Source organism: Halichoeres trimaculatus, unplaced genomic scaffold (genome assembly GCF_033239565.1).
Source record: "Halichoeres trimaculatus isolate MK-OKI-2021-1 unplaced genomic scaffold, fHalTri1.1 fHalTri1_scaffold_4, whole genome shotgun sequence".
Taxonomy (NCBI): domain Eukaryota; kingdom Metazoa; phylum Chordata; class Actinopteri; order Labriformes; family Labridae; genus Halichoeres; species Halichoeres trimaculatus.
Genome location: NW_027437182.1, coordinates 2,544,155 through 2,569,282, shown reverse-complemented (window position 1 = coordinate 2,569,282; position 25,128 = coordinate 2,544,155). Strand labels below are relative to the sequence as shown.

At 40.4% G+C, this 25,128-nt stretch overlaps 2 protein-coding genes and 1 long non-coding RNA gene across 3 annotated transcripts in view; 2 read left to right on the top strand and 1 right to left on the bottom strand.

The window, feature by feature from the left end:
* LOC141789418 (uncharacterized) overlaps positions 1-21,230 on the bottom strand; it is a 71,158-nt gene extending 49,928 nt beyond the window's left edge. Inside the window, exons 1-2 of the transcript XR_012598208.1 lie at positions 20,735-21,230; positions 18,713-18,828 (exon numbers count right to left, since the gene is read on the bottom strand). The gene's annotated coding sequence lies outside the window, so the exon portion shown is untranslated. The remainder of the gene's footprint in view (positions 1-18,712; positions 18,829-20,734) is intronic.
* Positions 6,215-10,628, top strand: LOC141789377 (phospholipase A2 inhibitor gamma subunit B-like). The gene is made up of 5 exons (XM_074668767.1): positions 6,215-6,273; positions 6,835-6,927; positions 7,026-7,187; positions 9,121-9,237; positions 9,353-10,628. Exons 1-5 carry the CDS (start codon positions 6,222-6,224, stop codon positions 9,526-9,528), a joined length of 600 nt encoding a protein of 199 aa, XP_074524868.1. The 5' UTR covers positions 6,215-6,221; the 3' UTR covers positions 9,529-10,628.
* On the top strand, positions 11,871-13,695 carry LOC141789420 (uncharacterized). The gene is made up of 5 exons (XR_012598209.1): positions 11,871-12,028; positions 12,533-12,622; positions 12,716-12,883; positions 13,003-13,119; positions 13,240-13,695. It is a non-coding gene; the product is annotated as an uncharacterized LOC141789420 (long non-coding RNA).
* Positions 21,231-25,128: the final 3,898 nt, after the last annotated feature.

The window sequence follows — 25,128 nt, the reverse complement described above, 5'->3', positions numbered from 1 at the left end:
CTTTTTTACACACTGGATTATTATTCCTATTAAACCATCAAAGCAGCGTCACAACAAAAGCAGATTAAAAACATGTGAATCATCTTTTCACTGTTTTATGTTCTTTGCTTATGATTTGTTAATTTGTTGTCTTTAACTTTAAGCTGTGAGGCTGGTTATGAAACAAAGTGAACACTTACCAAGACTTACCAAGTGAACAAAGTTCCTCTGAGTGACAATCAAAGATAAGAGTCTGTTTCTGTGAGTTAAATTTACTGTCTGAATTTGCTGCTGCAGGGAGACACAGACAAATCAAAATACTGTTCTTCTCTTCTGACAGTACATTAGTTCATTAGTTTGCAAGCTTAAGCTCTATGAATTTTTAAATATTTACATCACACAAAAAAATTTGAGCATAATTTTGTTATTTTGTTAGCTGTGTTACAAAGATGTGATTATTTTTTCCAACATAAGCCCATATTATACTGAACTGAAAGTAATTCAACATTTCTATGCAAAACTAAGTTCCCAGGAATGTCCTTCATTACTCATATGACAGTTTAGACAAAATGTAAAAGAATTATGGCTCAAAGATTACAAGTAACGGTTGAAAACACATGTAACACGGCTGACAGGGTAACACAGTTGACAGGACAAACCCATCTCGACACCATTAAATTTTGTAATGCTAACACAGTCGACATTCCCTCGTTTTTTTGGCCCTTATGCTAACTTTTGACCTTGAACAGGGCACCACCTGACCTCCATCACCTCATATTTCTGCTCATTTGCTTCTCAGTTTTTTTTCATACATTTATAGTAAGAACAGCAGAAAATGTTAATGACAAAGTTGATGAACAGTTAATGCGCCCCATGTACAGTTACTCTGATAAAATACTGATGAGTTGAAATATGCCACACTTTCTTCAAGGTTCCCACCAAAAAGCATGGGACCTCAGCTGATTTGGGTCATGTGACTTTGGAGCAAACCATTCCTGATTTTTTTTTTTTTCAATTGGTAACACAGATGGCACTATTAAAAATAGTTTTAAAAACACCTTTGTCATGTTTTGATGATTATTCTAAACAAATAAGAGCAAACTTTACATTTTAGGAATAGGACAGCGCAAAAAATGCAAATTCCAAAACATGATTTGCATTTTTGGCTAAATTAATGATGAACATGTTAACTTTCTGTATTAGATAAAAGTGAAATATCACCCAAATGACCCATTGTAAAATTGGTCATTGCTTGAAATTAATACTTCGTAAAATTGATAAGTATATCCCACAGACATGAAATGTACCCTTTATTACAGAATCACTCTAAGATTTAAAAAAGTATGAAACTGTCAGGATAATAAAAAATGTAGAGAGAAATTTAAACGTGAAAATATAAGGAAATGAAATATGATCAGAATAAATCAGAATAGATCAGAATAAACATGAAAACAACCTATAAACCCAGTGCCATACAGTAGCAGTGCCATGACAGCCTAAGATACAAGATGTATATGGCAAAGTAGTGCAAATTATTTACAGGGTGCAACAAATTAAAGATAAATATTTTTCATGCAAAGAAAGAGCTGAGGTAGAGTCCTGGTATGGATATGTTATAGTGCTTTTATGAAGTTCTACTTAGAACCCTTTCAAGATCTAACAGTGCAAGACGTAAATTTGTGTAATTTTTTAACTGACCTTGAGACTTTGATGAGTTGTGTATCATCTACCCTATTCAGAGCCTCACGACTTGCAGATAAATTGACGCACATTTCCAAAGGTTGATCCAATCACAGGGCCTGTATTTAGCATTAAACAAACCATTAGTCCTAACGTACATAACAGCCCATTCCACCATAGCGTTAACTGTGCGTACGACTGCAAATAATTAATCCAGTACACCATGAAAGTGACGCAGGTGCAGATTGTGTCAAAATTCCAGGGAACCTCCTGGAAAACCTCACCCTACAATTTTGAATTTCATTGGACATTTTTTGACCAATATTTTATGACAGACAAAATCACAGGTGTAATTTTTGGTTGTTTTCTGGGTAAGGGTTTCAGATTATGGTTAGATATTGAAATGTGCCTGCCCTAGTTGAAGACAGTTGGCAAATCATTTGATTTTATAAAAGATAAGAGAAGATCCACTTTTCGTCCAATTGTGTGTATCATTTCCTGTTAACAAAAATATGGGTGTGTACCCAGATTTCCAACTATTCAAGTGTTTACATTGACACTGGGTTCCTCTCGACATCCATTCAACATCAACACAGATCAGTTTGAAAAGAGCCAGATGCCAAGAGCTGCATCTGTTAAACAATAGCGTGACGCCACAGCAGCGCGACACAGTGAACCTCGCTTAAATCCAACGAAGAAGAAAACCGCAACTGGGTAAACAAAAGAGCAACGATGGAAGACATCCAGCAATTCGTCCTTTCTGTGATCAGCATGTGGCTCTTTGATATAAAGTGCCATCAAGCTTTGTCTCAGAGAAGACTGTGTAGAGAAATGCAGTCGCAGCCGCGGGGTAAGTGATGATTCTTTTGCCTAATCAACAGTCTGCAGTGTTGTAACTCCACCTTCCGAGATCGAATTGGTTTAGTCTGGAACCCCTACAGAAGGGTGCCATTAAGTGTGACAGTTAGTCTTGGTTATTTAGGGATCTGTCCCGGGATCAGTCAGTGGAAATGCCATAAAATGCTAACGCCTACAGTTTCAGTTTAACGTAAGAATAATTTTTGAAAGACGTTTTGATGATAATAAATTTACACTAAAGTGGTAAGTGTGACAATTATCCCCATTCCCCCCATATATCATAGCTTTTTTAATTATTGCCTTCTTGTAATTTAATGAAGCTGTAAAGCTACTAGAAATGAATCGTGTGCCTATTGCACTCTAAAAATAAACTTGCCTTGCCTAATAAAGCGGCCTATTATGTGCCATGGTTTAATGTTCGTTGTGTCCAAGATGCTGTGTATTGTGTCCTCACTTGTTTCCTCTTTAACATTTGACTATTTCACATTTTACTATGTTAACCATCAAAGCTACACCACAAGAGCAGCTTCAATGCATAAGATTCAGCTCTTGAACTCCCAGGCTAGGTTACAAAAAGACGCTAAATTATCAGAATCAGAATCAGAATCAGAATCACCTTTATTCGCCAAGTATTTTCAAGAATACAAGGAACTTGACTCCGGTTTAAACTGCACTCTCTCAGTACAAACGTTGTGAATAGAATTACAAAAGTAGAAAAAATAGAGCTTAAGTAGTAGAGAAGAATAATAATAATTACAATATTAAATAAAGAACTTTGCACAGAGTAAATACAAAATATAGACACAATTTAAGTTAAGATTTAAGAAATAAGAAATAGTGCACTGAATAAATGTCATAAAAAATGTGCAATTTGCTACAGGGAATGGAAGATGAACGTGCAATAGAAACAGAAACAAACAGGTTGTAGCTATACATGAGGTATATGAGTTGTTTTATGGCAGGTTAAGTGTTCATCAGAGTGACAGCCTGGGGGAAGAAACTGTTCCTGTGTCTGGACGTCTTGACGCACAGAGCTCTGTAACGCCAGCCAGAGGGAAGCAGTTTAAACAGTTTGTGTCCGGGGTGTGAAGGGTCTGCAGAGATGTTACCAGCCCGCTTCCTGGTCCTGGACCTGTACAAGTCCTGGATGGAGGGCAGGCTGGCTCCGATGATTTTTTCTGCAGCCCTGACAGTTCGTTGCAGTCTGTGCCTGTCGTGTTTGGAGGCTGAGGAAAACCAAACCGAGATGGAGGAGCACAGGACAGACTGGATGATGGAGGTGTAAAAAATGATGAGCAGGTCCTGGGGCAGGTTGAACTTCCTGAGCTGTCTGAGGAAGTACAACCTCTGCTGTGCCTTCTTCGCATACTATACTAGCAGTGCCTACTGATTCAACCAAAATGCAGTATGCAGTATGCAGTATGCAGTATGAGAAAAACACCCTGATGACGTACTGAATCAGAAAAAATCCACAGTATGCATCAGACCAGTCTGCTTCGCCTACTGTTACCCACAATGCAACGCGCCTGGTCCCATATCAGAAGTGAAAATGGCAGAGAGCAGAGCAACAACAACCGGAGTAGCAGAGGAATAGAAATGTAAGAGACATTTCTTTTTTATCTTTAAATCCTCATCATCTCCACCACTGAAAGTTAATATAAAATGCTCTCACTGGCAATATATTTGCAGATAAGTTACTCGTGGTTTATTTTGTACATTTTCAATAAAGTTTTTTGGGGAAAAAAAGTCAGCAGTAGCCAACTTCCGTTTTCTTCAAACTGAAGACCAGAGTAGCATACTACAAAACTTAATCCAACTGAACAGTCATACTACATACTGCTTATGAAATTAGTATGTAGTAGGCAGTGCCTACTACATACTACTTTCATAAGCAGTATATAGTAGGCGAATTCGAAAACAGCCTATTTGGGAGGTCCACTTCAGATCCCGGGAGATGGTGGATCCCAGGAACCGGAAGAAGTCTATAGTAGACACGGTGTTGTTAAGAATGGTGAGGAGGGTTTTTTTTCCTGAAGTCCACTGTCATCTCCATAGTCTTGAGCGGATTCAGCTCCAGGTGGTTCTGACCACACCAGAGGACCAGCTGTTCCACCTCCTGTCTGTAAGCGGCCTCGTCACCATCCTGGATGTGACTGATGATGGTGGTGGTGTCGTCCGCAAACTTCAGGAGTTTCACAGAGGGTTCCCTGAGGTGCAGTCATTAGTGTAGAGGGAGAAGAGCAGTGGGGAGAGCACACACCCCTGGGGGGCGCCGGTGTTGACTGTCCGTGTGCTGAATGTGATGGACCTCAGCCTCACCTGCTGGGTCCTGCCAGTCAGGAAGCTGGAGATCCACTGACAGGTGGGGGCTGGCACAGAAAGGTGGGAGAGCTTGTGGTGGAGGATGTTGGAGATGATGGTGTTGAACGCCCAGCTGAAGTCCACAAACAGTATCCTCACGTACGTCCCTGCAGAGTCCAGGTGCTGTAGGATGTAATGCAGTCCCATGTTGACTGCATCCTCAGCTGACCTGTTTGCCCGGTAGGCAAACTGCTGGGGGTCCAGCAGGGGTCCTGTGATGTCCTTCAAGTAGCTCAGCACCAGACGTTCAAAAGACTTCATGACTTCAGATGTCAGGGCGACGGGCCTGTAGTCATTCAGTCCTGTTATGGAGGGTTTCTTCGGGACTGGGATGATGGTGGAGCGTTTGAAGCAGGAGGGCACCTCACACAGCTTCAGAGATCTGTTGAAGATCCGGGTGAAGATGGGGACCAGCTGGTCCGCGCAGGCCCTCAGACATGAGGGGGAGACACCATCAGGTCCTGGAGCCTTCTTGATCTTTTGTCTCTGGAACTGCTGGCACACATCCTCTTCACGGATAGTCAGTACGGGTGGGGTTGCAGAGGGGGGGAACTGTCCAGGGGGGGCAGGTAGTCCTTTGTTGAAATTATCCAGATTCCTAGTTCTTGAGGCCTACTGAAATATCACAGGTGGTTAACAGACAATCTGGCAAGGAGTGGATGAAAGACGGGTGTTCATATACTGCAGGCTTGATTGTAGCTGGGTGTGCCAAGTAACAAGGAGGCAAAGGCTTGATCATCAGCAATGACCCAGGGAGTGAAGGGGGATTGGTTGGAGGACACAGACTACTGTAAGACACTGGTTCCATTTGATGTGAAAATTGGGAGACTTTTGAGAAAACGGTGGCACCATGGAGAGAATCAAAAGCAGAGGTAGTGGATACTTGTTTATTAGAGCATTATTGTTTAAACCAAGGAAGTCAGTGCGGGGAAAAAGAAACCTGCACTCACTGGAAAGTGGGAAGATCTAATTGTGTCAGAGACAAGTGAGTTATAAAAGCATTTTCCCATAGCCTTGGGATAGGTTGGATTGGTGACAGGCTAGTAGCCTTCCATTCAAAAAGTAAGCATTCATGGGGGTTTTAAAGACTTCCTGAGTTCTTGTGGACTGCAGGGACAGATCTGCGTGGAACAAACCCAGAAGCATAAAGCATGAAGTCTCACACTTTTTCCTTCTTATTCCAGTTTTTGTCATATTTGTTGCAACTCCAGGCGTGGATTATAAAAATTGTTGGCAGAGTTTGAGAGTTCCTGTTGGAGACGCCCACAGAGGGAGGTCTCCTCCTCCTCTGAATTAGAGGCTCTGTATCAGATGAAGTTTCACAGTCTGTTCAGAGACTCATCATGATGAAGCTGACTCTGTGTGTCCCTCTCATCTGGATGCTCCTCAGCTCTGGTAACTCAACTCTTTCCCATCAGACGTTATGAAAGTGTTAGAGCTTTGATTCAACCTGAAATAATTTGGATCAGAACCAGACTTAGTTTACTGACAGCAGAGGGATTACTCTGATTAATTTCTTGTTCGGTGAAGGATTAAGTTTTATAAATTTGCTGGTTGTGTGGAGTTGAGTCTCCAGAGGGGTAACAAAACCTGAAAGTAGTGGTCTCCTAAATAGGCTCAAAAAAATAACTGAAAAATCAGAGACCAATTTTTTTGTATGATTTAGTGATTTAAAAATGAATCTGTTGTTGGTGGCACTTTAAGTCTGAAGTTTCTTCTTATCAGCCCACTTGCAGCTTAAATTAACTTCAAACTTAACATTTATATCCTAAAACAAAGTCTGCATGTGTTTCTCTGTTGACATTTTGAACTGTTTTGAGAATCGAGCGCTGCACCAGATGAAGGTTTTCTGTTGTGCAAAGTTCATAGTCTGTTTACTTTTTTTTTCCTGTAACCCTGCCAAAGCATGTCAGGGTTTGAATCAGGACAATTTGTCCTTCTCTCCCCTTTCTACAGCTGGAGCTCTGGAGTGTGTGCAGGATTCTCATGGTTCAGACCCACAGCCCTGTAACTCTACTGATGTGCAGTGTTTAACAATTGCTGTGCAGCGTAAGAGCCAAAAAAAACGTGTTTTTGGGTCTTTTATCAGTCGATTAAAGATGAAACCTTCTCTATCATTGATTCATGTTCCCTTTAATTTTGCCAAGGTTTTAATCGGATGGGTGACAATACCACCAGCAGAACCTGTGCACCCTCTTCCCTCTGTAGTGAAGACACTAAATTACTTTCACTGAGCTTCAATGATGTGAAGATAGCTGCATCTCTTCAGTGCTGTTCTACAGACGGCTGCAACAACAAAGACATCCCTTGTAAGTAGATTTTTCTGTTGTCTGCCAGGAAAGCACGGCTTTAAAACTTGCTTTGCAAACTCTCTTGAGTCTAACTTTAATAAACATAGTTATCAATATTTTCATAAGCAAATGTTTATGCAAACATGCATGATACAACATTTACTAATTAAACCTATCATTTTCTAGAAATATTGAACGACCATGACTTCTTTTACAGAACAACATAAAAACAAGATTTTGGAAAACTGCAGTTTCATGTTTACACTTGGAAACAGAGCTTCATATTCTCAAATGTCACAGCTGAACGACAGGGGTTCATTATGATTGGCTGGCACGAGTTTCATGTCTGTTTCTTTTTTCTCAATCTCAAACTACGCACCCTGTTGAGAGTGGTCTAGAATTGATTTTTTTTTTCCCCCCTCTGTTCTCCCAATGTTGTTTTTGTCATATCTATTGTAAAGGGGCGCTGGGTAGCTGGCAGCTCCTAGGTTCATCACATTTCTGTGTTTCCCCATGTTTGTTTTCTTAAATGTCTTAAAAAGGATGTAAATGAAATGAAATTTCCCCTCTGGCATCAATCAAGTATTCTGATTCTGATTCTGACTGAGCAGGTAGGGAAGTTGTGCATGGAAACTACCTGAAAACACCCAGTGAATTTCAAAATAAAACAAGCCGTGTCAAAACCAGATCGTATTTAGCTTGACTAAGACGACAAATGGACATACTGGCCCTCATTTATCAATCTTGCATAGGAATTGGCAGATCTGAGTGTAAAAACAAGCTAACCACAATGTTCATCTGTGATTTATGAAACGTGCGTACCAGGGCCAATCACGGCCAATTACGGCGTGCGCCTGATCAGGTGTTGATAAATGTGGCAGCTGAAAACAATCATAATTTACATAACACGCTCCTAAATATTCAAGGTTCAGCTGGCCGAACCCACTGAATTTATGACATGGAGTAGATGCATTACAGAAAAAAGGGGACTCCTCCGTGCTGGTATTCGACAACGCCATATCAACAGAGGTAGAGAGGAAGCAGAAGAACTCTTAAAACATAATAATAATATAGTAGAGTTACAAACATTTGATTTACACATCCTTGGTTTATACCATGTTTAATTAATCTGTGATATTTGACTATTAGAAGCCACAATATTATTAAATGTTTCCGTTCAGGTTCAGAAAGTAAGTTCGGAAAGTTGGCTTTGAACAATGTGTTTGAGCTCTGAAAGAAGCTGCAGACTCTGCAGCATCTCTATTCTTAATTTTAATCTTTTTAAGTAAACTAATAGAGGAAACACATCTTTTATACGGAGAAATCAGCTGACAGCACTGCTGCTGCTCTTTCACAGCGATGTATTTTATAGATTGGCAGAAGAAGAGTGAAATGTTAGAAACATTCTTGGTGCCATATCTAATTCAAGGATCTAAATATTCATCTAAGAACATCAGTTTTTGTTTCTGAAAATGTTTTGCGCTCTTATGATCTAATAACTCTCCTCCAGACGGATTTTCCTCGCTGCACCGCCCTGCCCACTGGCATGAAACTTGCGTACACGAACTCAGACCTGGCGCAATATTAGAGCGTACCCACACCCACGTTCAGATAAATAAATGCCAAACTATGCGTAGACAGGAGCGTACACACGTTTAATAAATGAGGGGCAATGAGTGGAGCCAGACTATGATTCAAAAGGTTTGGGGTTTTACAGCCCAACATGAATGAAGAGAGACTTATCAATGGGGTGGGAAGCCTGGGAACTCCTTGGTCTCAGGACTCCAGCTGACTGCAAGTTCACAAGCAGTCGTCATACAACGGAGTGAAGCCGGACCGCGGTCTGATCTGATGTATTTGAGGCATTCCATACAGTATCTTCCCTATGCTTTCCAGTTTACATTCCCAGGTGAATTTGTGTCACGTCTTTCTGTTTCTGTTTCTGTATCAGTTCCTCAAGAACAGAAACCAAACGGCCTGCAGTGTGTCACCTGTTACCCATTGGTTGTACCCTGTAACCAGACCCTAGACTGTGTGGGCATTGAGGATCGCTGCCTTACTGTAAACAGTAAGTTTTCATGATGCAGCCAGCTTGTCTTACTAAATGTTTTACTGCTGCCCCCCAGTGGTGCTTTAAGGCTAGAAAGAAATGGAAAAAATAACTTTTTTTTATTTGTCTACAGTGACTGAAGGAGCTGAAACCCATCTAGTCCATGGCTGTGCGTCTGCAAGCCTTTGTGAAGGTGACACTGAGCTGAAATTTAGGGCTTTGACCTATCAATCAATCTATGATCATAGACTACAGTTCTCAGCTCCTAAATGTTGTGGAACCAGCCTGTGTAATTCAGATCCAAACTGAGTGTTTACTCTCAGCTGCTTGGTCTGGTTGCTCTTTGTCTGCTGAAACCAAAACCAACATGTCAGATAGGTGAATGGTGAACTATAAACACGTGTAATTCACAACAGTCGGGAGAATGGGTTAGATGTCACACAGGTGAGTTGCCACATTCATTTTATCTTGCCACCAAATTGAGGTATGAAAAGTTACAGAATTGGGATCAGAGCTCACCTGGTCTTCTTTTTTAAAGTAAAGCCACGTTTACACCAAGCAGACCGGTTCAGCATGAATTTTGTGGCGTTTCCACTGACTTATCCTGGGACAAATCCCCAAATAACCGAGACAAACCGTACCACTTTTTGGGACCCTTTCGTATGGGTGCCAGACTGAACCGATCTGCCCTTGGAAGGTGGAGCTACAACACTGCAGACCGTTGATTGGTCAAAAGAAACACAAACGGGATCAGGCTTAACTGTACCAAACCGTGTCACACCAGGGAAACGCGGCTTACAATGGCTAAACTTGATATGAGAAGACTTTTTGTGTTTTTCATGTCAGTTGTTTTCTTCTAGGCTTTTATACAATAGTGGACAAAACTATAGTTACCCTTAAAAAGCTTCAATTTAGATTACTTGCGAGAAAACTTTTTGTTACAAGGTTGTTGGCCTTGATGCTAGCAAAAAATTTCAGTTGCAGTTGGTTGTCACATATATTTGTATGTTACAAACTGAGGGTTCATCTAACGACTCGTTTCCTGTCCATGTTCCTTGCTTAGTTCGTGTAAAGATGAATTCAGTTTCAAATTTAGTTAATCTTTTTTACCTTTTTTGAAAGATGTTTCACATTAAAAGAGCATTGTGAAAAACAATTCCAAGTTAGAAAATGAGAGGTATACACATTTCAAGCCAACATCTCTGGGTTCAACTTGATGTAAGAATAATTAGTGACAGATGTTTTGATGATGAGCAATTCACACTAAAGTGATAAGTGAGATAACTAACCCCATTCTCCTCTATATATCATTATTTTTGCCTTCTTGTAATTTAATGAAGCTGTAAAGAAACTAGAGTTGACTCATGTACCAACTGTGCTCTAAAAATAAACTTGCCTTGCTTAATAAAGCGGCCGACTTTGTGGGATGGTTTGATGTTCATTGTGTCCATGATGCTGTATATTGTGTCCTTACTTGATTTCTCTTAAATATTTGACTGTTTTACATTTTACAATGTTAACCATCAAAGCTACACAACAAGAGCAGCTTAAAAACTTGATACAGCTTCAGGCCAACTCTGAAATACCACGGGTGGTTAGCAAACATTCTGGCAAGGAGTGAATGGAAGACTGGTGATCATACACTGCAGGTTTGATTGTAGCTGGGAGACAGGTGTTTCAGGTGGCAAGGAGGCGGATGGAGACGCTGAGGAGAAACAGGGGAACTGAGGTTGCAGCCAAAGCTGTGACAAGCTCATAGCCTTCCACCCATATGTTAGCATTCTTGGGGGTGTCCTGAGTTTGGGAGCGGTCACAGTGGCAAGGGTTCCTGAGTTTGGGAGCAGTCACAGTGGCCATCCAAACCGTGCCGTGTTTAAGCACAATTGCCTGCCCCCCCCGCAGCGCTGTTCCCCGGATGGACAGCACGGCCAGCGGTCACACAACCCCTATATGAACCAGACTTTAGCGGGTATCACACATGCACATGGCCCGCCTACATCATCGTGACGCGTATGTTTACATAAAGCGCAATTTCATCAGAGTCAGCACAATGAAACACAAAAACACTGCTACAACTTTAGGGACTTATGGTAAGTCCTAACACCCCGCTTCGTTTAAATTGATTGTCGAGGGATGTGCTTGCAGTAATCATAAGTCAAGGATCACACGTGCTGTCCGCGTGCTTGTGCTCATGCATGAAGTAAACCAAAGCCCACTTCTCTGAAGCATGCCAAAGCAAAGAAGTGAATCATGCCGTTTTGGCCATTCAAAACCTGCTTTAGGGCTGAAGCGTGCTTATGCACGGCACAGTTTGCCAGTGTGACCGTGTCCTAAATGTGTCCTGTTAAAATAGATCTGCGTGCCACAAAACCAGAATCCAGAGAGAAGAGAGAAACTTTGATAGGAGACAACAACACCTTCTCATCCTATAAGGCGCAGGTTCGGACTTGCAGTGCTTCGGGGCAACAAACGGTGTGGAAACGTTTTGTAATATCTACTTCAGTCACGATCCAGATAAATTAAAGTTCCTCAACTTCATTGTTTCATTTCTTCTCTCCATTGTTCATGAAGTCTCACACTTTTTCCTTCTGACTGCAGTTTTTGTCGTGTTTGTTGCAACTCCAGGCGTGGATTATAAACATTGTTGGCAGAGTTTGAGAGTTCCTGTTGGAGACGCCCACGGAGGGAGGTCTCCTCCTCTTCTGAATCAGAGGCTCTGTATCAGATGAAGTTTCACAGTCTGTTCAGAGACTCGTCGTGATGAAGCTGACTCTGTGTGTCCCTCTCATCTGGATGCTCTTCAGCTCTGGTAACTGAACTTTCCCATCAGACTTTATAGACGTGTTAGAGCTTTGATTCAACCTGAAATGATTTGGTTCAGAACCAGACTTGGTTTACAGACAACAGAGGGATTTGTCTGATTCATTTCCTGTTCAGATAGGGATCAGGTTTTGTGAACTGCTGGTCAGAAGGAGTGGGATCCCCACAGGGGGAACAAAACCAGGAAGAGAAGGAAGGCGGTCTGGTCTCTTGAAAGAGCCAAACTGACAACAAATGTGTATTTTAAGTTTCTCTAATCTGCTGTTGGTGACACTTCATGTTTGAAGTTTCTTCTTATCAGCCCACTTTCAGCTCAGACTTACCTCAAACTGAACATTTCCATCCTAAAAAAAGTGTGAATATGTTTCACTGTTGGTGTTTTGAACTGATGCATGAATCGACCGCTGCACCAGATGAAAGTTTTCTGCCATGTGCTGCTTTTTTTTTTAATAATGAAGACACATCGTTTGTCCTCCTTTCCCCCCCTCTACAGCTGAAGCTCTGCAGTGTGTGCAGGATTCCTTCAACTTAGACCCATGGCCTTGTGATCTTGACGTGCAGTGTTTAACAGCTGCTTGTCAATGTGAGAACAATAAAAATGTGTCTAAGTTTTTTATTGAGTCACTTTAAGATGTAATGCTCCTGCACTGACCCATGTTTTTTTGTGTGTGTTAAGCTTCTCAAGTCAATAAAAGGGACGTGAATAAGATCATAAGGATCTGTGCACCGTCTTCCCTCTGCAATGAAGGCATCCAATCGTTTTCAATGAGCTTTTACAAGACCAGGACGACTGCTTCTCTTCAGTGCTGTTCCACAGACCGCTGCAACAACAAAGATATCCCCTGTGTGTATTTTTCTGTTTTCTATGCCAGAAAGCACAGCTTTAAAAATTTCTTTGCAAACCTGTCCAGTTTATTTTTTCAGGGAAATTTGAGTCAGACATTTTTTTTTCTTCTGTTTCAGATCTTGACGAACAGAAACCAAACGGTCTGCAGTGTTCCACCCATGATCCATGGTCTCAGTCTGATCTGGAGAAACAACAGTGTGTGGGCATTGAGGACCGCTGCATTTTTGTAAACAGTAAGTCTAAATGATGCAGCTGTTCAGTTTATCTTACTGAATGTTTCTCTGCTGCCCTCCAGTGGAGATTTTAAGGATTTGAAGAAATGAAAAGAATAACTTCTCTTTATTCATTTACAGTGACTCACGGAGCTGTAACCTTTCCATTCAGTGGCTGTGCATCTGCAAACCTTTGTGAAGGTGACACTGAGCTGAAACTCAAGCTATTGTTCACTAAATATATCCATGTTGAAGACTTTCGATTCACTGCTCCTAAATGTTGTGGATCCAGCCTGTGTAGTTCAGCTCCATCAGACAAACTGAGTGTGATTTCTCTGCTGCTTGGTCTGGTTGCTCTTTCTGTCCATTGAAACCAAAACCAGCATGTCAGAGAGGAAAATAAAGAAAAAGACCCAAAGACATCTGGATTTATTCTTCATTTTTGATCTCCTTTTTACCTGCTTTTTTTTCTTTTTAGAAAACACTGGCCTCATTTATCAAATGTGTGTTCATCCAAAAACGGGTAAACGCTCACATCCACGCACGGATCGATCAGTAATCAATCTTCATGTTAGCATAGGGTACGCTCAAATATCACGCCAGCTGAGTTTGTGTACACATGTTGTTAGGGCGAATTTAAAGGCTTAACATATAGACATATATCCATTTCATATGATATTTGATATCCTTGCTTTGTTTATATTGTGCAGCACTTTGGCTACCCCAGTTGGTTCTTTTAAATGTGCTATATAAATAAAGCTGTATTATATTGTATTGTATTGGTTTGGTTTGAAGGCTCAAGTTGCTGTAACAAACTTGTCCAAGAGTTGATATGTGAGACACTAAAGTGTCTGAATCCTTAGAGACCTGGGGGGTCTGAACCTACCTGCAGTGGGGCTAACGACTGAACAGATCTCAGATGGGTAAAAGTCCAGACTCCAAGAGCTACGGCTGACTCCTTTTTGAAGCTTCCCCACAACACCTATATGATACAATCATCGTAGTTCTTATTCACACTGTGTAAATTAACTATTCAAACGCCAATTTGATGTGTGGTCCTTTGCTAGTGAATTGCTGGTTAATGTAAACTTGGGATATTTCTGGATCATAACCAAACTGATTGGTGACACAAGCTAATCTTCTTCAATCCAAAGTGTTCATGAGGGTTTCCAAAGACAGATTTGAGTGGAAGCAGAATCCAGAGAGAAGAGAGAAACTCCAATAGAGGCACTTACACATTCACGCTCACATCTACGCACAGATCAATCAATTATCGGTCTGAACATGGGCATAGGGTACGCTCAAGTCCCACGTCATTGGAGGGGGGTCATGTTTCGTGAACTTTGGTAAAAACAGAGTCTGCATGTGCTTTTCTGTTGGCATTTTGAACTATTGCACTCGATCAAGGTCTTCCGTTGTGTAACATTCAGTCTGTTAACATTTCTTGTCATCACAGCGGTCCTCAAATGCAGCTGAAGCATGTTTTTTATCAAGATGCCGAGTTAGCCCTACTCCCCCTCTCTACAGCTGAAGCTCTTTTTTTAATCCAGTGTCCAAAGAAAAGTTCAAAGGGAGGAGTTATAGAGAGGAATGACCTCCTGTGTCTTCCTGTGAAGCTACGTGGTGGGATCACTCTTGCACTGAATGTGCTCCTGTGTCTGACCAGTACACTGTTGAGTGGATGCCAGACGTTGTCCAAGATGCTTTGCAACTTTGACAGCATCCTCCTCTCAGACACCACCGTGAGAGAGCCCAGCTCCACCCCAGTAGTGTCACTGACCTTCCAGATGAGTTTGTCGAGTCTGTTTCCGATGCTCTCAGCCTGCTGCCCCCGCATGCCACAGCAAACAGGATAGCGGTGGCCACCACAGACTCATAAAACATCCGCAGCATCATCCTGCAACTGTTAAAAGAGCTCAGCCTCCTCAGGAAGTAGAGGCAGCTCGACCTTTCTTGTAGACAGCCTCAGAGTTTATACTTCAGTCCAGTTGGTTGACACAGGCTAAAGAGTAAAACAACTAAAGGCTAAAAAATGTTAAAGAGTAAAATATAGAGTTAAAAATGAGCACGAGCTAGGGTCTAAAATACAGGCTAAAACACTCCAAAGGCTTTAAAATTGACTTAAGGCTAAAACATGAGGATAAAACACAGGATACAGGGTAAAACAAAAACTAAAGACTTTATCACGGGCTTAAGCGTAGAGCAAAGGCTTAAACTTAAAACACCTGCTCAGATCTAAAATATGAGCGTAAGGCTAAGAGCTAAAATACAACGCAGGCTAAAGGGTAAAACGTGAACTAAAAGCTAAAATCAGGCAAATGCTTAAAATACAGTTTCAAGTGTAACACGCTAGCTTAAAGCTAAAACACAGGCTTAAGTCTAAAACATTGGCTATGTGCTAAACCACTGGCTAAAGACATAAATACAAGCTCAAGATCTGTGCAAAGAATTGAAGGCAAAAATGCAGTTACACAGTTTTAAGTCTAAAATTGTAGCTAAAGGCTGAGACAAAGTCTAAAGACACAGGCTAAGACCTTAAACACAAGTTAAGGCACAGAGTAAATGTTAGGCAGAAAAAGAAAGCTAAAATGCAAGTGAAAAGCTAAAAACAAAGGCTTAAACCGGAAACAGGCCCACATCTCAAATATGAGCCCGAAGCTAAAAAATGGCTAGAGGCTAAAACCCTGGCTAAAGGCTTCAACACAGATTTAATGGTAAACATTAGCTAAAGGCTAAAACACAGGCAAATGTTTAAAACACAGAGCTGCGTCTAAAACACTAGCTGAGAAAAAAAGCACATGCTAAAGGGTGAAACATGAGCTAAAGGCTAAAACACAGGGAAATGCTTGAAAAAGTTTCGAGTCTAAAACTAGCTAAGGGTTAAAAAACAGGCCAAAGGGTAAAAAATAGGCCAAATGCTTTACCACTGGCTAAATACAATCTTAAGGTGTAAGCACAGACTTAATGCAAAAAATACAGTTACACAGTTTCAAGTCTAAAATTCTAGCTACAAGCTTAAAATCTTAGCTTGAAGCTAAAGCAGGCAAAAGGTTTGAGGCAGGCTTAAGACCAAAAAACAAACAAGTCCATGGTTAAAAATGGGCTAAGACCTTAAACACAAGTAAAATCACAGGATAAATGTTAAACAGGCACTAAAGGCTGAAATCGTAGTGTAAAGCTTAACACAAAAGCTTAACACTAAAACACTGGCTAAAGGGTAAAACATATGCTAATAGCTTAAACACAGGGCAACTGTTAGAACACAGATTTGAGTCTAAGGTGGTATTCATACCTAGACTGTTTGGTCCACTTTAAATGGACCAGGGTTTGTTTCCCACACTGGTCTGGACTTTCCATGCAGGTGTGAATAGACACAAACAAACCCTGGTGCAGACCAAACAACCGGACCAAGACCCACTTTTGAGGTGGTCTCAGTCCGCTTCCAAACAAACTCTGGTGCGGTTCGTGGTAGCCGTGTTTCACTCGCAGCTCGTAGTGAATGTAGTTCTTTAGTTCATACCTGGTCCTCCGTCTTCTGTTTAGCCACGCTGTTGCTAGCATGTTGTGGGTCAGGACACGCAGAGCATAGCGTCTCCTTGCTGCGCGCATTCGTCTTCGCTGTTCCAAAATTTGAAATGGAGCGTTGTTAAGCCTGCTTTGAAGGAGCTGCTCTTGAAACTGAAAATGATTTTGCAGCTCTAATAAGAGCACAAACACACAGACCAGGAGACCGGCATGTAGGACTTCCATGTTTACCTCCATTTCCGGGTCTGTATTCTGTGTGCTGCCCTTTGTCAGTGCTGTCCAATGAGAGCACTGATCGTCACACACGTGGATGTGTTTACAGAATATAGTCCACTTGCAAAAAGTACAGTCTGAATATGAACCGCAACAAACGAAATAAAATAAAGTCCGCTTTTGGTCCAGACCAAACAAGTGGACCAAAGGACTTTTCTGGTCTGAATACAGCCTTAAAGCACTGGCTAAAGGCTTAATCAGGGACCAAAAGGTTTCCCATGAGCTGAAGGCTTGAATACAGGCACATTTTTAAAACACATTTTTAAGTCTAAAAAAAATTGCTAAAGGCTAAACACAGGCTAAAGGCTAAAACATGGGCTAAATGCTAAAACACTGGCAAAAAGTATGGTTAGAAGCTAAAAGTATAATCACAAACCTAAAGCAAAAACACAGCAACTTCATTTTAAGTCTAAAATTCGAGCTAAAGTCTTAAGCACAGGCTAAACACAGGCTAAAGTCTAAAACATGGGCTAAATTTCAAATATACTGGCTAATGCATTAATACAAGCTAATGGTCTAACTACAGGCTTCACGCAAAAACAAAGTCACACAGTTTTTAAGTTTAAAATTCTAGCTTAAGGCTAAAAAAGGAGTAAAGTATAAAACCTAAACTGAAAGCTAAAAAGTTAGAGGCAAGCTAAAGACAACAAAGGCTAAAACATGGGCTAAAGGCTAAAACACGGGCAAAAGGCTAAAACACAGGATTTGGACTTGAGCACAGGCTTAAGTCTTAAACATTGGCTAAAGTACTAATACACTCACTAAATGCATAAATACAAACTAAAGGTCTAAGCACAGATTTCACTCAGAAACAGTTTTAAGTTTAAAATTCTAGCTAAAGGCTAAAACATAGGCTAAAGGCTAAAACCTAAGCTTAAAGCTAAAACAAGAGCTAAAAGGTTAGAGGCAAGTTAAACACAAAAGGCTTAAGGCTTAAACACAGACTAAAGGCTAAAACATAGGATTTGTTTTAGACTAAACACAGGCTTAAGTCTAAAACATTGGCTAGATTCTAAATATACTCGCTAAATGCATGAATACAAGCTAAAGATCTAAGCACAGACTTCACGCAAAAACAGTCACACAGTTTTAAATATTAAATTCTAGCTAAAGGCTAAAACATATGCTAAAGGCTCTAAAAAGGCTAAATGTAGACACCTACTGAGCCGCTTTAATCTTTACAAATGATCCATAACAGTAAAGAGCCCTTCATGCTGCCCCAGCTACAGAAATATAAAACTGGCTTTTTCCTGATTAGCTGTGCCATGTTGGGGCTCATCACGGTACACTGTGCTGGATAACTGATGCAGAACAACTGATGCTTCTATTTAATATTTTTTACCTTACCTCTTCCCTTTTTCCTCCTCTTCTTTTCTTTTTATTTTCATCTCTGTGCTTCAGACACTTTAAGTCATGTTGGCATGTTTGGAAAGTTCTCTGGACTCACATCTTCACCGCCAGTGAGTAAACAGGTACCAATCAGACTTACCGTAGTGACCAGAATATAGGACGCGATTGGGCGGTGATCGTCCCAGAGCCAAGTGGATCAAAGTTGGGCAAATTAATAGAGAACCGAGGAGGAATTATGATGCTAAAGCTAATATAACGGTGGTCAGTGCGACAGAGATGTCAAACAACTGTCAGGCAGCCAAAAAACATGTAGTTACCGAGTGTAATATCAAGCTCTAAGCAGACATTTTCATGTATATCTATGTCACGTTTTTCTCCTTCTTTTTCAGTTCCTGATGAACAGAAAACAAACAGTCTACAGTGTGTCACCTGTTTTCTATCAGATTTATCATGTAACCAGACTCACCAGTGTGCGGGCATTGAGGACTGCTGCATTCCTGCAAATGTTGAGTCTTCAAGATGCAACTGTTCAGCTCCTCTCACTCAATGTGTCTCTGCTGCCCTCCAGTGGTGCTTTTAAGACTAGGAAGAAATGGAAAGAGGAACATCTTTTTATTTATCTCTACAGGAACTGAATTTGGTGTAACCTTTAAACTCCACGGCTGTGCATCTGCACACAGGGCTGAAACTCAAGGCTTTACTCCTTAAAAATCAAGAATGAATAAATAAAATTTGTTATTGCTCCTAAATGCTGTGAAACCAGCCTGTGTAACTTAAGTCCAGCAGAAAAACTGAGTGTTGTTTCTCTCCTGCTTGGTCTGGTTGCTCTTTCTGTCCATTAAAACCCAAACCAGCAGGTCAAAGAGGTAAAGAAAAAAAACACAAAGACAATCGGATTTATTCTTCAGTTTTTATCTCCTATTTTAAATTCAGTTCTTTTATTTTTGGAAAACACTGTGTGGGACTGTTCCTTCTATTTTTTGAGATTTAGCTTTGTAATGTTTATGATTTTTGTTGTGAATTGTTCATTTATTGAACAATTTATTTAAGGTTGTTTAATGCCTGCAGTAACAGGCTTTTTTTCCACCATAATTTCTATATTCTGTTATGTTTTTTTTTCTGTAACACTTCCTGTGTATCAGCCATTCTTAGATACAGCACCCGTGGTTTTTCTTTTTAAACTCATGTTCATGCTATTCCTTTTATTGCTACCTCATTTATAATTAAGAAATAATCAACTCTAATGAGATGACTTGTTTTTCCTTTAAACACAGCAAAATCCTTATCAAACTGACCGAGTGGTAACTATACAATTTCAAGTATTTATTAACAAACAACAAATCAAAAAGTGGATGAGCCTAAATTCACTCCAGCTAAACAAAGATAAAACTGAGGTCGTTGTTTTTTGGAGCCAGATCAGAGATTTAAAGTCAGTGAGCAGCTCCAGATGTTAAAGTTAAAAACCTGGGTGTGATCATCAGACTTGAACTTTAACAAACACATTAAGGCATTTACAAAGTCAGCCTACTATCACTTAAAGAAGATGTTGAGGATTTAAGGACTAAAGTTTCAGCAGGACCTGAAAAAACTGGTCCATGCTTTTATCTTCAGAAGGCTTGAGGACAGGTCTCCCTAAAAAAATCAGTCAGACAGCTGCGGCTGGTCGAGTCCTCACTAAGACCAAGAAACTGGATCACATCAGTCCAGTTCTGAGGTCTCTGAACTGGCTCCCTGTTTGTCAGAGGATGGATTGAAAATATATCCACAATCTTCTAATCCAGTATGAACCATCAAGACCACTCAAGTCATCTGGATCAGGTCTGCTTTCAGTCCCAAGAGTCAGAACCAAGCATGGAGAAACAACATTCAGCTTCTATGCTCCAAATATCTGGAACAAAGTGCCAGAAAATATCAACTCCTTTAAATGTGAAAGACTCACCTTTTTTTACAGCAGCTTTTAATAGGCTATTTTAAAAAAAAAATGATTTTATTAAACCTATTTAAGCCTTCTTTTTGCCATTTTATTTTGTTTTGTTGTATTTTTACGTATTTTAATTAATTAATAAGTGTTTTCTTGAACTTTGTTTTGCTGATTTGTATCTCTGTAAAGCACCTTTGAATTACCTTGCTGAAGTGTCTTATATAAACAAACTTGCCTTGCCTTGACAAATGTCATTGTACTGGCTTCTCAGCAAATGAAAACAAACAAATCACACTACCATCACTCATTTAGAGTATCAAAAAACCACCATAAGCTAAATCAAATGTTTGGCGGGCACCCCTGTAACTTAAATAAGGCACTCTAGGGCCACCGTATCAAACTCTTTTATCCATAAAATACCCTAACACTATTTAAACTGATCATAAGAAACAACCAGCATTTACTATTTCACTTTAAGTGATTAAATCCGCCAGAAAACATTATTCTACACTCTTAACACTCCAATGTGGGCCCACTCTAACATAATTTAAACGCAAACCTACTCACCGAAGTCTAACGGTCATTTCAGGGTTAGTAACTCGGTTCAGCCGCGCTGAAAACTCCACTCTCCGTCAGCGGAGGAAGAAACGTCCGCAGCTCCTCTCTGAGGCACTGGAGAACAGTCCGAAGCACATCCCAGCGGCCATGAAGCAACGTCAGCACCGGCTCTCAGCCGTGGCAATGAAGAACATTCCAGAAACAAAGCATGAGGGAAACGTCAGGTCTGTGTCCGTCCTTTCCCGCGCACGAGCGGTGCTAAGCGGCAGCTCTACTATCGTACATTCGCTAGCATCGAATTAGCTTACGGGCTAACAAGCTGTAGCAGAGGAGATGGCCGTTCGCTTTCGACCAAACATAGACTAATTAAAACCGGTAGCTCCATGGCAGCTTAATAACACCCACTTCATCCACGTAACTCAGTTTTTTAGCTCATGGCTAGTCGGTTAGAAAATACACGCAGCTTGTTAAGGAGAGCTCAAGTCTTCCCCGCTTCTCTCGCTCCTCTCCATGGCTCGTCTTCTGTCCCGCCCCTCGACCAATCATAATCAAAGAAACGTGACGTGTTTCTAAACTGACCAATCAGAGGAAGGTAACAAGAACACACAGAGTCAAACCAGATAATCTGTTTTGTAGCGCTGAGATTTGTGCCACAAGAAACTGAATTTTAAGTATTGTGTTGAATTTGAGAAGCATGATCTGATATTGAATTTAAAGTTGAGAAACTGAATTAATTTGCCTTGAAGCTGTATTTAACCAACGCTCTATATTCATTAAATCTTAAGTTATATTTTAGTTCTCAAAATTCAGGTTCAATGTTAAAATTCAACTTCATATCAGAGTGGCATGCCCAGTACGTGATCTACACCAAGGAGGAAGACCAGTTGAGCTGATTGAGGTGTAATCAGGTTTGCTTTACGCTTAAAAGTAAATTAACACCTCTTTCGTTAATGCAAATCCTCAAGTGTTGTATTACGACCATAGAAATTAATTGCTGTGAATGCAGCCTTCCACACACACACACTTTTTTTGCTTTGTTACTCCTTCCCATTTTCCCCAAGTCAGCTTATTATTTTTCAAAGATTTTTTTCTATAATTTTAAATTAATTCCTTTTATTCTTGAATTGATTCAGCCATCTAAATTTCTAAATTCATCTATTGCTTATGTAGTTTATTGTCACATTTTGTTATATCTTGAAAGCGTCATCTCACTTTCCTCTGAAAGACCTCGGGATCGACTAATAACTGGGTCACAAATGGTAACGATAGTCGACTAGTCAGCTAGTTAGCGCTAATGCTAACTTAGAATGGGGACATTTCCCAAGATTTGTTAATGATAATGTGGATGATCTTCTATTTTAGAATTATTGATACAGAGTGAGAGCTAGCAACAGCAGACTGCTACAAACAGAGAAACAAACCAGAAACACACTCATGTGACTGAATATATACACATCAAACCTAATACAACACACGAAAAGCTACAGCAGCAAGGTCATTTTTTTATTCAACATGTATGCTCATATTTACAGGAGCAGAACAGTTCAGTTGTGTCAGAAAGCTCATCCACAAAAACAACAGACCCGTCTTTTCTTTCTCTGTATTCCATCCTTTACACATGCAGAAAGTACCAAAACACAGTTCATGTCTGGGTTTTTGAAGCTTCCATGGATCTCTAACAATTATGGTTCATATTCGTCACTGGAAGATGCTGTTGGAGAATGCAGTGAGAGAAAATTCAATATACAATGTGTTAATGAATTCCAAAATAGCAAACACTGTAGTTAAACTTGAAAAATATACAAGACGCCATTGTTTGAGTGAATTCAGCTAAAAAAAGTCAGGGAATGTGGAGACATGCTGCGGAAAGTTGCACCAAAAGTTGAACCAGTAAGGCAACCATAGAGGTTTGGCCAACTTAAAAAAAAAAAAAAAGTCTTTTTGGATTAAATCCTGACTTTAATCTCAGAAGTCTGATTTTTCTTGTCAAAGTTCTGAGAGAAAAGTCAGAATTTTCAGTGGCCCATAAACCATTTATTTTTCTGATAAGGTCAAAAGTACAGTTCATTTAGTACAGGTCAACTTTTGATTATTATTTGGGTTAAGGTTTCAGATTGAAATGGGCCTCCCCTTGACGAATCACTGTGTTTTATCATTTCATGTTTACAAAAAACTGGGCACATACACAGATTTCCAAAAGTTAAATTTTGTCACTTACGTTTACAATCGACTCCTAATGAATACCATCCTCCCCCGAAACACAACAGTTTGGAGAAGCCTTCGTAGCCTTTATTGCAGTTCACTCTCACTTGTTCCATGTCGGGGTAACTGTCCTTCTCCAAAGAGGTTGTGTTTAAATTGGAATCAAAAGAAAGACCGTCTATATACTCCTGGCGCGTACAGTCTGTGATAAAGCATAAACAATAAACAAAGATACAGTGGGGAAAATAAGTATTGAATGTGTCAACATTTTTCTCATCACATTTATTTCCAAAGCTGCAATTCAAACAAAATTTCTCCCAGACATTGGTATTAACTCAAATAATCTACACATGAAAAGAAATCACAACGTTCAGGTCCATAAATAATGATTATGGTGAATTAAGTACGATAACACAGGAAAAAAGTATTGAACACACCATGGAAAGGCTGTATACTTTGGCAAGGAAATGCACCATACCACCTGAAATCTGTCAGTAATTATTACTTGAACTTCCAATTAGTGCAAACCAACATCAGCTGGGCTAGAGCAAATTGATGGTCGTATAAAAAAGGTGTTTTTTTCACCAAGCAGTTAAATAGCACACACCTCATGATGGGTAAAGGCAAAGAGCTCTCTGAAGACATTCACAACCTGATTGTTGCTCAGCATCAGAATGGAACTGGTTACAGACTTATATCAAAGCACCTGAATATTCCAGTCAGCACCGTTGGGGCCATTATTCACAAGTGGAAGAAGCACCACCTTACCATCAACAGGCCACGCACAGGAGCTCCTTGAAGATTTCTGACCAGGGAGTCAGAAAGATAGTCAGAAGAGGACTCAACCAGCCAAGGACCACCCTGAAAGTGCTCCAGAAAGACTTGGAGGCAGCAGGTACAATTGTTACAGAGAAAACAATAGGCAATGCACTCCACCACCATGGCCTCTATGGACGCTCAGCCCACAAGACTCCATTCCTCAAGAAAAGGCATGTTGAAGCTGGTTTAAAGTTTGCTAAACAGCATGTTGACAAGCCTGTAGAATACTGGGAGAATGTTGTCTGGTCAGATGAGACCAAAACTGAACTTTTGGGCTGTCATACTACATACCATGTTTGGAGGAGAAATGGCTCTGCACATCAGCCAAAAAACACTACACCAACAGTGAAGTTTGGAGGTGGAGCATCATGGCATGGGGTTGTTTCTTATCTCATGGTGATGGCAAACTTCATATAACTGACGGAGCAATGAATGGAGCCATGTATGGGGAAATTCTTGATCTGAATCTGCTGCCATCCACCAGGATGATGAAGATGAGACGTGGCTGGACCTTCCAGCAGGACAACCATCCAAAGCACACGGCAAAGTTGACTCTCAAATGGTTTCAGAAAAAGAAAATCAATCTGTTAGAACGGCCTAGTCAATCACCTGACTTCAATCCAACTGAACATTTGTGGAAAGAAGTAAAGAAAAGGGTTCACCAGAGGGCACCAAAGAATATTCCAGATTTAAAGACAATCTGTGCAGAGGAATGGGCCAAAATCACACCTGAGCAGTGTGGGCCATTAGTTCAAACATACAAGAAGCTTCTGGAAGCTGTCATTGCAAACAAAGGCTTCTCCACTAAGTATTAGATGAGTCTCAGTTAGCGTGTTCAATACTTTTTTCCTGTGTTATCGTACTTAATTCACCATAATCATTATTTATGGACCTGAACGTTGTGATTTCTTTTCATGTGTGGATTGTTTGAGTTAATACCAATGTCTGGGAGAAATTTTGTTTGAATTGCAGCTTTTGGAAAATAAATGTAATGCCAAAAAAGTTGACACGTTTAATACTTATTTTCTCCACTGTACTCATAAGTGACGAGACAAAATGAATAAAAAAGGCAAGTTTCGTCGCTTACATCGACACTTCTTGATCCACTCTATCCATCGTCCCTCGTAACACATCAGCTGGGCGAAACCACTGTAGTTCCCATTGCATTTCACTGTCAATTGTGCTGAGTCGGGGTAAATGTCCTCCATAGAGGTTGTGTTGAAATTCGAATCAGAAGGAAGCTTGTCTATAAACTCCTTACTCCTACAGTCTGTGATGGAGCATAAACCATAAATAAAGACATTTATTCCCATAAATTCACCAGACAAAATGTAAAACAAAAATGAAGTGGTTTTGTTAAAGGAATTTACCTGAAATACGCG